Source organism: Calidris pugnax, unplaced genomic scaffold (genome assembly GCF_001431845.1).
Source record: "Calidris pugnax isolate Ruff unplaced genomic scaffold, ASM143184v1 scaffold32, whole genome shotgun sequence".
NCBI lineage: Eukaryota > Metazoa > Chordata > Aves > Charadriiformes > Scolopacidae > Calidris > Calidris pugnax.
This window is the reverse complement of record NW_015090783.1, coordinates 1,017,792-1,031,949: the sequence shown is the minus strand read 5'-3', so window position 1 is coordinate 1,031,949 and position 14,158 is coordinate 1,017,792. Positions and strand designations below refer to the sequence as shown.

Sequence of the window (14,158 nt, the reverse complement as noted above, 5' to 3'; positions counted from 1 at the left end):
AAAAAAAAAAAAAAAAAGAAAAAAAGCAGCAAATTTGCAACGTGTTAATAGCTGACCATAACAGGAGCCTTGTTCAGTGTCCATATTATAGGAACCACTGAAAAACAGGGTAAGACTTAATAGTTTAAAAAAAAACCCCAGGGCTCTGCAGAGCAGCTCAGCTGGAGTCCTGCACCCAGTGGGTCAGTTGCCACTTCTCTACATCCACCGTTTCAGTACAAGAGATGCACAGAGAATATAAATTTAATGGGGGGGCTTCAAAATTAAGGATTTGAATGAAGTAAGACCGTAGTTTAACATTACAGGCTTTAAATCTGCGAATAAAGGAACAATTAATGCAAGCAACAAAGCAATAAATTAATTATGCAAAAGGGGCATGAAAAGCTCTATGAAGCATGGGGTCTGTAAACAACACTAAAACTTGGTAACTTGAAAAATAGCTCCATTTTAAAAAGGGACAGTTTTATCTCCCAACCATAATGCTTCGTTAGTCAGACAGTTCCTAAAATGACAGCCAGCAACGTGTTTGTAAACACAGCCTGGATATATCCGCAGTAACTATGCTAAGAAATTACCTTTTTTAATATTTTCTTTTTAAATAAGAAATATACCTTTTTTAATATTTTCTTTTTAAATTTTTGGCCCTGTGGCCATCTCCCTGCTAAGAGTCATCAAAAATGGCAGAGGGAACTCAGGTGGATTTTATGTTTGCTTTTGGTTGGTTTTTTCTTTTCAATTAGCTCAGTGTCATCACCAAAAATGAAGCATGGGGTGTTACGCCACTACACTGTAAACAACACTACATCTAGAGACAGTCTATCCCTGGTAACTTGAAAAATAGCTCTGTATTAAAAAGGGACAGTTTTATCTCCCAACCATAATGCTTCGTAGTCAGACAGTTCCTAAAATGACAGCCAGCAACGTGTTTGTAAACACAGCCTGGATATATCTGCAGTAACTATGCTAAGAAATTACCTTTTTTAATATTTTCTTTTTAAATTTTTGGTCCTGTGGCTATCTCCCTGCTAAGAGTCATCAAAAATGGCAGGGGGAACTCGGGTGGGTTTTACGTTTGCTTTTGGGTTGGTTTTTTTTTTTCAATTGACTCAGTGTCATCATCAAAGCACCTTTGGAGATTAGATGGTGGAAGGTATTGGTAAAGCAATACAGGAGTTTTTTTAATCAATGAGCTACCAACTGGAAATTAAGCCAAGAGAGGAAAAACCAACACATTTTTGATGGCCCTCCAAGTGAAAAACACCCTCAGTAGCATCAGTCTAGGGATTATACACTTGAATGCAAGTGAAAAATGGGTGACGAGTGATTTTATTAAAAAGGCAGTAGATAGATTCTCTTACTGATGCTTCAGTGGCTCAGACATGCAATATCAGTTTTGTATTTAATGTTGAATACAATTGTACTGCCACTTAAAACACACAACCCCACTCAACTCAGCGGAGTTTGAGCACTCAACAAAGGCTGTTTCCTTTGCTGACAAATGCAAGTGAAAAATGGGTGACGAGTGATTTTGTTTATTAAAATGGCAGTAGATAGATTCTCCTACTGATGCTTAAGTGGCTTAGACATGCAATATAAGTTTTGTATTTAACGTTGAATACAATTATATTGCCACTTAAACCACATAACCCCACTCAACTCTGGGGAGTTTGAGCACTCAACAAAGACCGTTTCCTTTGCTGACAAACCGTCAGGCCCCATATTTTCCCCCAAATCACATCTGAGCTGCCATTAATTATAGAAAATCTCGGTGAGCTACAATTACACAAATAAATTTAAAGCACTAAAGGAGTTTTTTTAATCAATGAGCTACCAACTGGAAATTAAGCCAAGAGGGGAAAAAACAACACATTTTTGATGGCCCTCCAACTGAAAAACACCCTCAGTAGCATCAGTCTAAAGATTATATACTTGAATGCAAGTGAAAAATGGGTGACGAGTGATTTTGTTTATTAAAATGGCAGTAGATAGATTCTCCTACTGATGCTTAAGTGGCTTAGACATGCAATATAAGTTTTGTATTTAACGTTGAATACAATTATATTGCCACTTAAACCACATAACCCCACTCAACTCTGGGGAGTTTGAGCACTCAACAAAGACCGTTTCCTTTGCTGACAAACCGTCAGGCCCCATATTTTCCCCCAAATCGCATCTGAGCTGCCATTAATTAAAGAAAATCTCAGCAAGCTACAATTACACCAATAAATTTAAAGCACTGAAGCGTTTTTAATAATCACAGGTACCCACAACGTGAAATAGCAGTGCAGAATGTTACATCTGGCTTTAAGTCAGAATTTAGGTGCAATCTCGAGCACGGTTTGAACCGCAGCCCCTAATTCATAGGTACCATCTGACATTGGTATCGGGTAGTGAGAGGAACCAGCCCTTACCACCGGGGTTAGCAACAGCCAAGAGGAGGAGACTTACTCTGTGCCCAGCCTTATTGGAATGAAGAAGTTGATTGCAGACAGGGGGGGGCAATGAAAAACAGGGTGAAACATGATCAATGTTAAAACAAAAGAAAGCAACAGAAAAAGAAAATATAGCCAAATGAACAAGCAAATAATAATAATTAATGAATCGTTGATGTTATGAAAGAAGCGTTAAAAAAAAAAATAAATTAACAATTAAATTCCATTCAATCTGAGGGGGTGACAGCCCCTCGGCGCGGCCTCCTCGCCGCCGCCGGGCCCTCGGCGGGGCTGCGCCTCTTCCCTGCGCTCCCCTCCCGCCCCTCCACCCCCCCCGGCTCGGCATGAGGCGGATTGCGGGGCGGACACTGATAGAAAACGTTCCCTCAGCGCCCGTTCGGCACCGCCGCCCCACGGCCGCCGCCGGGGCCCGCCCGCCCGCCGCACGGCGCCCCTGACCCAGGCCCGGCGGGCCGCGGCCGGGGTAGAAACGAGCCCCGGGCATCCCCCGGCGCCACAGGGCGAGCCCCGGCCGGCGAGGAGAGGGTCCCCGGGGCTGCGGGACGGGCGCTCCCGGGGCTCACCATCCTGCTCGGCACCGCGCTCCCTCACACCCGCCGCCGCGGCTCCTCCCGGAAGGCAGGGCCCGTCCCAACCGGCCGCTACGGCGCCTGCGAAGGGCCAAACTCCCCCGAAACGCGTTTCTCCGCAGCGTTTCTCCGGCTACATCCGGGTCTCTCAGGAGGGGGCGTTTCCCGCCTTTTCTGCCGTCTTCGTGTGAGGGGAAAGGAAGGGAAGGGGGCTGCAGGCCGTGGCGGGCCATGAAGTGTGTCATTGGGGGGGCTCATCTCAGAGGTACCCGTGGCCGCAGGGGAGGCAGAAGGCCGGGGATAGAGTGGGGTATGTGGGAGAAACATGCAACCCAGAGCGGGGCCGCCTCAGGGTGGGCACACCTCAGCAGGGATGGCGGCCGTGGGCATGTGTGAATGTCCTTGGCGCTGCCCTCCGTGGGTGTCCCCATGGGCGTCCTCAGATGGTGCAAAATGGGGCACGAAGCACTGGGAGCTGCATCCAGCCGCGCCATGGTCAGAGCAGAGCTGGGGAGCTGCCTCTTCCTCATCCCCACGGGGACAATGGCGTTCCCGTCGGGCAATACACCGCCTCAGAAAGTTGTTCAGATGGGAGAGCAGAGGGCTGGGTTTGTCACACGCCGCTCTTCCAGAGGCACAACCAAACCTCCTGCGTGCAGCATTTTCATCTAAAATGCTGCTCTCCCAGTGCCAGGGTGGGCAAAGGCAAATTTTGAGACCTACAGCTGGTTTCTGCTATCTTCTAGAGTTACATCTTTTAAGATAATCCAACTGCTTATGGCTTTCTCAAAATTGTTGCCATCTACAAAATTTCTAACTTCAGTGATGTTTTGTCCCATTAGATTGAATTAATTTGTGGTGACATCAGGCCACAGCAGGTGCTGCAAAGGGACAGACGATGTTTGAGGTGCCCCTCTTTGGAGGCAGCTTTCCAAAACATCAGGGTTGTTTGTGCTACTAAAATGGAAAGAGTAATGTTTTCCACCATGTTATCAAGTTTCTTCAAAACGTGTAGAGAATTTGTAATGTTTCCTCTTAAATCACTCTGGAGAAAATGCAGTATAGCTTTTTTATTTTTAACTTAGAATGCATATTGCACTGTTTTCTTTTCCTGCTAGTGTTTGGAAGAGCAATACATGCCATAGCACGTATAAGCGATGAATTTTGGTTTGACCCCGTAGAAAAAGGTGTAAGTGAATTTGATTTATTCTAATCTAAAAGTCTTTACTGGAAGCATAGTGTTTATGTTGCTGGATGTTGTGTTGTTTTCCTACAGGTACCCTTCAGTCCGAGTTGCATTCTCTCTCAGCTTCCTCCACTTTCAGTATGGACAAATGCCATATTTTCTGTAATTCAAATTATGCAGATTAAGTCATGGAAGATTCATTCCTACTCTGCCCTTAATATTCTTCGATTTTTGTTACCCAAGATGAACCTTGTCCAGGACATCTGGATTAATACCAAGGGTTTACTTCTGTTGTCATGGGTCAAAAGGTTTATGTTTTGTACTACATCAGAAGCTGCCTTTAAACAACATGTTTTTGTACCGGTATGACTCAACAGGAAGAATGTGCCCATTTATATGCCTTCAATTAATCAAACACCATTTCCAGCAGAATTAGGGTTTTCTCTAGAGGTTTCTTAGATAAAAGTGATCGACTCTCAACTTGCTGGGAGGCTGGAAATTCAGAAGTAGAGATGATTTCTTTTATACCTGAAGGATTTTTGAGGTGGTAGTAATATCTTTGCTCATCTGTACGTATCATGTGCTGGCTGCACGGGAAGATTGTTGTGGAATAAACTCCAGTGCTTCAAATGCCTCAAATGCAAGCTGAGCTTTAAGTATTTAGGTAACTCACACTTCAGGGCCACTTAAATGTCCGTAGATTGGATTCCTGTGCCTGTATTACACCAGTGACTCCTGACCAGTAAATAATGAGGGTGGTAAGTTTGAACATGTTTGTATGCGTGATGCACCTATATTTATTTGGAGAGGTACTCGTTTAATGGTTTTGTGGCTTAGGTGTGGTAGTGAAGCACAGAGATGGCTTGTGGCTTAGGTGTGGTAGTGAAGCACAGAAATGGCTTTTGTGTTAAAGGTTCAATATGAAATAGTTTTGAGTTAAATTATTTCACTTGTATTTTCAGCTTGCCTTAAGATCAGTGAATTCTTCAAGGTCAGCATATGCATATGTCTTCTTCTCATCGATGTTTTTTCAACATTACCGCTGGACAACTGTGTCTCAACCATGTCAGAAGGAAAAACAGTTATCCCTGCCATGTAAATTGATAATTAAGGTACATTTTAATGGATTGTTATGCACAGCTTTGGAAGCAGCAAATTAGCCTAATTTCCAAATGAAATTATAGGGGAAAGCTCAGAGGCACGTAGATGGCTCTAAACTCAAGTGCTTTTGAACAATTCTGCAAGAGAAACCGTTGGTATTTAATTATGTTCAGAAGTTGTACCTCCTGAGCCGTGCCCTGTGGTTCACAAAGTATGAAGCAGCTTAATCTTGGGGTGAAGGAATACCACATTTCTGCCTCTGGAGTGTTTCTCCTGGAGCCTTCAAAACCAGTGTGAGGCAGGAGAGCTTTGACCAGTTGTTTAGCAAACAAGCCCGTTGGCCACATGTTGGGTGAGGATGGCGAGGATCAGTATCAGCTGCCTCAGTGTCTGCTTACAAAGCAGTTTGGGGAAGCCATAAAAGCAGGAGGTTCAGATAAACTGTATGAAAGTTGCAAAATTGCTTGATGAGTAACCTCTGCACTGATTTTTTTTTTCTTTTTTTTACAGTCAGTTCTTCCTGTATTTAGATATGTAAATGTCCTGGAAAGGAATGTAGAGAAATGCAGCATTTATACAAATATTAATGATCATCACATAACTTTTCAGCTCCTCTGTAAACATGGTAGGTTACACTTAAAAGTGCAGGGCAACGTAATGCTCAGTGTAATTATTAACTGAATGTTATTGATGGAACATTGTGCCAAACACTTGCAGCCTCTTCACATCGTAATTTATATTTATCACAGGCATCACCTTGTTAAAACAAAGTTATAACAGGTTTTATCAGACAAAGGTTCTTCAGTTCAGTAGTTACACGTGCTACGTATTAATTGCCAGCCTACTGCTTACAATATTTAGAATTAGGCTGGAGTAAATTCTGAAAAAAACCCGTTATGGAGAGGGAGAGGATACTGGAGGGACATAACTAACAGGGTGAAGGAAGTCTGAGATGACACATTAATTTAGTTCTCCATTTGTGGGTGAGTTATTTCCATGTAGCTGCAGTGAATGGCTTGGTTACTTTCTCTAGTGAGATCTCCCAAAAAAACAATTAATACTGAAAAAAACCCCAAACATTTAAAAGTACAGACCAGCACTGATTTTTGTTCATATCCTTTACTTAGGTGTTGTAAAAACATATAATCTGACGTTTCAAGAATGCGATCCGCTGCAGGCTGTCTTTGCAAAGCACATGTGTCCAAACATCCTTAAAGTTCACTCCAGGTAATGAACACAAAAATATTTTTTTCTGCGAAAAAAAAAAAAAAAAAATCATACAGGAGGCAATAGTGCTCTCATAGTCATTAACGTAATCATAATGTGATTAGGGCAAAGTTAAAAATGGCAAATTCCTAAATCCTGTATCCTGGTGCTTGATTTTTCACCTTACAAGTTAAGAAATGTGGCTCGTTCTGCCATTAATCCTCAGTCTGACCTTGAGAAGTGCGTGATGTGTAATTTGAATTCACGCTTTTGAGCCACTTCCACCTATGACTAATAAAGTACTGATTTAATTTTACAGGCAACGAATCCAGTGGGAAAAGTATTATTTTTTTTTAATGCAGTAAGGCAAAGTTCTGCCTTGAAAAGCAGCCCCTGGGGGCATCCAAGGTTTGGCCTGTCATTGCAAGCAAAGGCAAAGAACAGTTAAACTCTGTTTTTGCTGACAGCTTTTCTATTAAAAGTGTTTTCTTGTGCAGCACAGGAGTTCTTGTTGCAATATTCCACCATTAAAGGCGTATAAACATATCTCCATATAGATACTATGTATTGCGTTTTTATTATAAACAGATTATGCAACTTCTAAGTCTGAAAGCTTTTGAATAAAGAGTATAGAATGCAGAGGTTTGCTCATAAGTGGTAGATACATACAGAAAGGTAGTGGCAATATATGTATAGGCCAGACTGATTTGGCAGCACACACAGGCATTAAATATAAACAAATTAATTTTCTTAATTACTAGTTGTATTTTCAGATTTCTTACTTACCTATTGCTATATAAATCAATTAAAAAGATACAGCACGCTTTAAGGGGTGCACGTTTCAAAAGCAGGTTCTCCAACAGTATTGCCAAGTATCAACTTTAATTTCTAATGTGAGCAACAAATGCCAGTAATTTGTAGCAGGTAAAATTGTTTTCGTGTTGAATGAAATTTTACAGGCTGCTGGCTGATATAATGATTCACTTCCCAACCAGTCAAGAAGAAGTGACCTTATCAGTTACTCCACTGAAGGTTTGTTTCAAGAGTTACACTGAGGAAGACACTGGTAAGGAAATCCAAAATATGGAACAATATTGGGACTTTAAAACAGGTGAACTAAAGGAATAACTATTGCAACATAAACAGAGAATGCGTTTTATGGCCAAATGAGATTTTTAAGAGAGGGAACATATATGGAGAGATTTTAAGCCATACTGCCACCCTCTGGTTTTAATACATTTTAAGAAAGTAATTTTTTTAATAACATTTTCTTGGTATCGGCGGCAGATAACAGACTGAGCAGCCAATTGAAGTAAATTATGCCACTTGCTGTAGGCTTGAACAGAGGTAATTACTGTGCTGCAAGAGCAGAAGCATGGCAACAGACAGGAAAAAGGAGATAATTCTGTGTTTTAAAAAAGAACTATTTAAATCTGAATACCATAATTACAGAATTGATATCATTACAGAGCACATTTTAGCAGAAGGGCGTTCGAGCGTGTTCGCTGGCCTGACGCTGTTCTGCTGCGCGCCGCCGTTTCCAGATCTCCATCTGAGATGGAGAGCAACCCGGATTCTTGGGGTGTGACTCAAACTAATTTTAAAGATGTAATTGTGTTTTTGAAGTTATAGGTTCTTGTATATCATATAATAAAGGGATGCTTTTCATACTTGCTTATGACCAAAGCTGAGGATAATGACCTAGAAAAAGACGAGTGCCTGGAGCGCCGGGGTGGGGACTGCGCTGGGAACAGGCTGTAGCAGTGGAGAGCAGTGATTAAGTGGTGGCAACTGGAGTGAAGCAGGGGAAAAATTACTGAAAATAAGAAGACACTAAAAGGATTACATTTTGAATGGCAAATTTTGTTATTTTAGAAATACACACCTATAAGCGTTATTGTAAGAAAGAAAATGAAAAAGAATTAGTAGGTAAAAATGTAATGAGATACCAAAAAAAACCAGTCAAGGAGAAAGAGGAGGAGTTAGAAGCATTGTTCTTGTTGTGTAGTGTGTGATGCAATCCAGTGCCTGCAGCAAATGTTCTGTATGTACCGAAACAAAACCTGTCCTTTGAACATATCATCTGGCCATGGCTTGGGTTTTTCCATGTTCAGGTGTCATTTTCAAAGAAAGAAATTGCACCTTCTGCCTAGACTTGTTGTCATTTGCATGTGGTAGGCTCTGCCTCCTAGAATCAGGCAGGTGTGCTGGAAGTACATATTTCTCCAGTTTGAAGGATCTTTATGGGAGTTTATTTGAACACACAGCGGGGCCTTATTAAAGGCTGTGATTTAAAAAAAAACACCACTCCTGAGCAGAGAAGGGGAAGACTGGGAATGGTTTGTAATGGATTCTAATACTTCGTTAGCAGCCTGGCTTTGGAAGAGAACTGGGAGGTGTGTACTCTTTAAGCAGCCATAGATTTTTTTTTTCTGAATGCCTCTGTAACACATCATGCAAGTACCCTCTTACTTTCTTCTCACTCACCTAATTACAACTACGCACTAATCTAATGATAACAAGCAACAATTGAATACCTGAAACTGAAGAGCCTGTTTCCTGTTGCCACTTACGTATCAGGAAAAGATTATAATTTAAAACAAAGAACCCAAGTCCACCTTCATTGTCCTCCGATGATTGTCAGCAATTATGATTAATCTGTTAAAATCATGTGGCATTTTGGTCTTCCAAACAATAAGCAGCCGGTAATACTATTTGTGATGAAGGCCTGTGGACAAAGCAGATTTGCAAGAACAACAGCAGGTATCAGGTTAGATCACGCAGTGGAACATGAAATAGGTTCTGTTAAAAGCCATTTAAATCTACATAGGATACTGTAAATAAAGTGAGGATTTATTTTACTTAATTATGAAATAAATTCAGATAAGCTAAATATTTCTTACTGTTAGTCACCGTAAAAGTACAATTATTTCTTCAAATGATGCTGATGTATAAACCTCATGGTTATAATCATGGTTTTGTTGAGTTCAAACTTCACTCCATTGAGTCCTTGACTTTCTTGCTATTTTGAACAGATTTTTCAAAGACAATGCTTACTGAAATACGACTAAATCCGGAGGAATTTGACTACTTTCAAGTTGGAGTAGATTCTGAAGTGACCTTTTGCCTTAAGGAATTGAGGGTAAAGCAAGAATTTGTCTGAAAAATAAAACATTTCCCCTTAATTTGCATTACTTGATGGGGACGATGCAGAGTGGTCCCTGGGAGGTGTCCCACCAGCAGCAGGTTTTCACCCGCTGGTTGAGGATTAGCTTTAAAAACCAGGACCTTCAGGACACTGCAGGGTCCCTCACAGGGGCCTTCGAAAGCAGAATTTTACCCTCTTTTTGCCAGTAAACAACAGCTGGGATAAACTTCCATTCTAATGTTGATCTTCTGTTTTTAAAACAGTGCCTAACTACCCACCCCTTCTTTCCAGGGACTGCTCGCCTTCTCAGAAGCCACCAGTGTTCCCATCTCAGTCCATTTTGACATCTCTGGAAAGTAGGTTGTGGGACTGACCAGAGCTGCTGCACTTACACCTCTACAGTCAGGTTTTGTTGGCAGGTTGCTCAGTGAATATTGAACTGGAACAAGAAAATAGATTTTTCATTTCGTACCAAAAGCTGTATTTCTGTTCTATGATACAGGGAGAAGTAGCTTGTTATTAGGCATAAAGCATTTAATTTAGGCCTTGGTATTGCTGAGCGAGCCGTGCTGACTAACGAGCACCTGGATGTGGTACCCAGACACTTCAGGCTCTCGGTCTAAGGCATGCAATGATTGTATTTAATAGTCTAAAGAAACAATATGTTTTCTGTTTAAAATATAATTTTAACAGTTACATGTTTAAAACTATAATTTGACTATAATACTGTATAGAATTTGCTCATTGGTGCATTTAAATAATCTGTATCAGGAAGCCCTCTCATAGTCTTCAGCAGCAAATCCATGAGATTTTCAGCATTTTAAGATGTGTGTATAGATTTGCAGGAGCTGGGCTTCCTCCCATGGTACGTGTAGTTACACCTGCTGGTTTGCTCCTGACCAGAGCTGCTGCACTTACACCTCTACAGTCAGGTTTTGTTGGCAGGTTGCTCAGTGAATATTGAACTGGAACAAGAAAATAGATTTTTAATTTTGTACCAAAAGCTGTATTTCTGTTCTATGATACAGGGTGAAGTAGCTTGTTATTAGGCATAAAGCATTTAATTTAGGCCCCGGTATTGCTGAGTGAGCTGTGCTGACTAACGAGAGCCAGACACTTCAGGCTCTCAGTCTAAGGCATGCAATGATTGTATTTAATAGTCTAAAGAAACAATACATTTTCTCTTTAAAATATAATTTTAACAGTTATGTGTTTAAAACTATAATTTGACTATTGTATAGCATTTGCTTGTTGGTGCATTTAAATAATCTGTATCAGGAAGCCCTCTCATAGTCTTCAGCAGCAAATCCATGAGATTTTCAGCATTTTAAGATGTGTGTATAGATTTGCAGGAGCTGGGCTTCCTCCCATGGTACGTGTAGTTACACCTGCTGGTTTGCTCTCTGAATATCCCTGTTCAGGCCAATTGCTTTCAGCATTGAGGACATGGCCCTGGAAGCCAGCTTTATTTTGGCTACTTTGTGCGACATCGAAAAGGAGCCGGCCTCCCCGCAGCCTCCCGGCTTGTCCCAGCGGCAGGAAAGGTGACGGGGGGCTTCGGGGGGGTGGGGGAAGGAGGGAGGCACATTGCCTTCAGAGGATGAAAAATGGAAGTTTAAAGCTTTCCAGCCAAGTCAGATTTAAGATGGAAAGGAAGCGATCTGCTCCTTCTTACCGAGTGTCGGTAAGCGTTGTACGGATCCTGGGGTCTTTGTGCACCAACCAAGACTGAAACTGTGAACTAAGAAGGTTCAGGAACATCTTGGCATCATGCACAGCAATAAAGCTTGGTGCAGGAGCACACTCTGTGCCAGCTTCTGCTTCCCATTAGCTCCACGGGGTTCTCTTGCCGTGGGAGGGGAAGGGAAGGTACTTGTTGAGAATCTATTCTAAGATTCAGGCTTTTCATTAACAGAAAATAAAGACATTCTGACAAAAACATGAAAAAGCCAGTTACTAACCTGAGCTGCTCTCTCCGTCGCAGTTTGAAGGCACGTGGGGGTAAACCTGAGAGAACCTCTGTGGACAGAGACAGCGACGCCGACACAGTTGCTTCCAAAAAGCCACAGTGGGATGGAAATGCCCCCAACGCGGAGCCGGCGAAACCTGCAAACCGTTGGGTGAAACAAGAGATGCCAAATATTCCCAGAGCCACAAGGAGAGAGGTGCCAAGTGCAGGAGGAACAGCCCTGCCCGAGGCAGAGGACCATGCAATGGGGGAAGGAGAGGCAGAAGAGTCCCATTCCCAGAAGGTGAGGAGACTCCCAGGCAGATGTGCAGTGGAAGACCTTAGCTGGTGTTTAACTGAATGCCACCTGTCTGGGGGGGGGGTGAGGGGTTTAAAAATTTAAATGCCAAAAACTTCAGAAATAATTAATCCCCAAAGTTCTCTGTCACGTGCAGTCTGGTTTAAAGATTTAAACGGCAAAAACTTCAGAAATAATGAATCCCCAGGTTCTCTGTCACGTGCAGTTTCTTACTTCTATCAACATTCCATTTTCCAGTTTCATTCCTTGTTTTTCGGAGCGGTTTCCTGCACGGAGAGGGGTGCCATCAGTCACACCCTCCGTAGTTTGGCCACAGCCAGTGACACGGAGGAGGAGGCTGGCAGCACACGGAGCTCCCAGCTGCTCTAGGGACAGACAGACCTGAACCCAAGCGACGGCCATCGGGGGCTGCCCTGAGAGATAGAAGTGTATTTGAGAGGGTGGTTGTGGTGCTGGTTCTAGGCTTGGAAAGAAGTTTAAATCGCGGTTCTCCAGCAAGTCAGGACTCGATGGAAACCTCACCAGGGAATTCAAACCGCGTTATATCACTTCAGGCTAATTAAGCTGCCTTAATTTGAAGTTGAAAGTGTTGGAAAATAAGCCCAGCCAAACGCTCAGCGTTGGTGTTTTTACTGCAGCTTCGTAGAACCGGCGTTTTACTGAAGAAACAGAGTTGTCATAGAAATGTGTTGGGGAAAAAAAATAATAAAAGTTTGAGGTTTGTGTGTTCCAGCCCTGGGTCACTGCTTCCCTCTCCCCCGGGTCTGGGAACACCGCGAGGGTCCAACGAGAGCCCCAAGGAACCGGCGGCTGCGTGTCTCGGCGCCACCGGTACCGTTAACAAACAGAGCTTTGGCAGTCAACTTTACTTTAAAAAACACATTTTAGTATAAATACTATATTTATTAAATATCTTTACAATTCATTTAAATGTATTTACAGAACTATTCCTGCATAAGTTATACCTCAGACATGAAATTCACATAATCGCCTCTTAGGTAAGCATAGATGATAGTCTCATTGTAACAACAACAAAAAAGCATCCTCATTAGATACAGACTCGGATTCGCTTCATTATTTCAGCTATCTTTGTAAGGAACTACTTCATACAGTCACTTTCTACACACACCATCTGGGCTTTTCCCTGGAGAAAGGACATCCAATACCGAGAGATGGAGATTCCACCACCAAATCCTTCCTGTCTTTGCCAGACCTTCACCTCTCCCTTCTCCTCGACTCGGTCAACTGTCTGGTCCCAAAATCTCTTTTTTTTTTTATTTTGTTCTTTTTTTTGGCCATACCTTCTTCATAAAAACACAAAGAAAGTACATTTAGAGGGAAACTGTATGTTGCAGGTCTCCCAAAGATAGCCATGAAAGTAGCAAGGAACCACAGAGTTTTCCCCCAAATTCACCACATCTTTAGCCCTGTTTTCCCCAAATACCAGGTAACGCTGCTGCAGAAAACCCCCAACTCCTGCCCGTGCTGGGACGTTACGTGGTTACTGGTGTGCAAAACTCCTCCTCCTCCTCCAGATCCCTGCTCCCGACGGCGAACAAACACCCCCATCACCTCCTCCTCCTCCATAGCAGGGGGGGGACACTCAGCCCCTGCTTCACTCACACACGCGCTTCCGCGGCCCCGGAACACCTCTCTCGGCCGTTCCTCTCCTGAATAGTCACAATAATCTAATTCCTAGGAAGTGTTACTGCTTCATGCATCGCTTAAAATTATTTTGATAGTATGGGCCCTGTCATTTCCTTTTCCGAAAAAAATCTGTTGTGCGCAGACAGCTTAAGTTCATAGGAAGAAATTAGGTTTGATATGTTTAGAGTGCACATCTTAAAAAAGAAAAAAAAAAAAACAAAACAAAACCCAAAAAACAACCAAAAAAACAATCAAGCATGTGATAAAAATATCAATTCTTTATAATACAGTATTGCTTTATAAACAGATGGAAAAGCTATAAGCTTTACTGGTCTTTGGTGTGTCCAGTGAGGGATAAACTCATGATTTGTGTAAATCAAAATCCAAATTTGTTCTGTCTTAAAAAAATAAATAATAAAATAATAATAATAATTGGGATGTGGTATGAGGCAAATGGCTTTGTAGCTACTGCTCAGCCAAGAGCGACGGCCGAGTCCCTCCCCGCGGGGAAAAGCACCTTCCCCAGGCTCATCCCTCTGATCCCCCCCCGTCTCCAAACGTGGGATTTGAGAAATCGGGGA

General features: G+C 42.4%; 2 protein-coding genes across 4 annotated transcripts in view; one reads left to right on the top strand and one right to left on the bottom strand.

Annotated features, from left to right (window-relative positions):
* Positions 1–3,136, bottom strand: part of VPS29 (VPS29 retromer complex component) — a 16,977-nt gene extending 13,841 nt beyond the window's left edge. For 2 of the 3 annotated variants that reach the window (XM_014965174.1, XM_014965166.1), the window contains exons 1-2: positions 3,017–3,136; positions 2,449–2,460 (exon numbers count right to left, since the gene is read on the bottom strand). In XM_014965174.1, coding sequence (XP_014820660.1) covers positions 2,449–2,460; positions 3,017–3,019 — 15 coding nt within the window. In that variant the 5' untranslated portion in view covers positions 3,020–3,136. The remainder of the gene's footprint in view (positions 1–2,448; positions 2,461–3,016) is intronic. The other variant, XM_014965181.1, reaches the window with a different exon arrangement.
* An 872-nt stretch (positions 3,137–4,008) lies between these two features.
* On the top strand, positions 4,009–12,619 carry RAD9B (RAD9 checkpoint clamp component B). The gene is given in 11 exon segments (XM_014961613.1): positions 4,009–4,092; positions 4,095–4,211; positions 5,171–5,320; positions 5,820–5,934; positions 6,437–6,536; positions 7,475–7,581; positions 9,551–9,657; positions 9,955–10,019; positions 11,085–11,207; positions 11,648–11,915; positions 12,168–12,619. Coding segments are annotated over 11 exon segments (1,368 nt in total). The 3' UTR covers positions 12,300–12,619.
* The last annotated feature ends 1,539 nt before the right edge of the window (positions 12,620–14,158 follow it).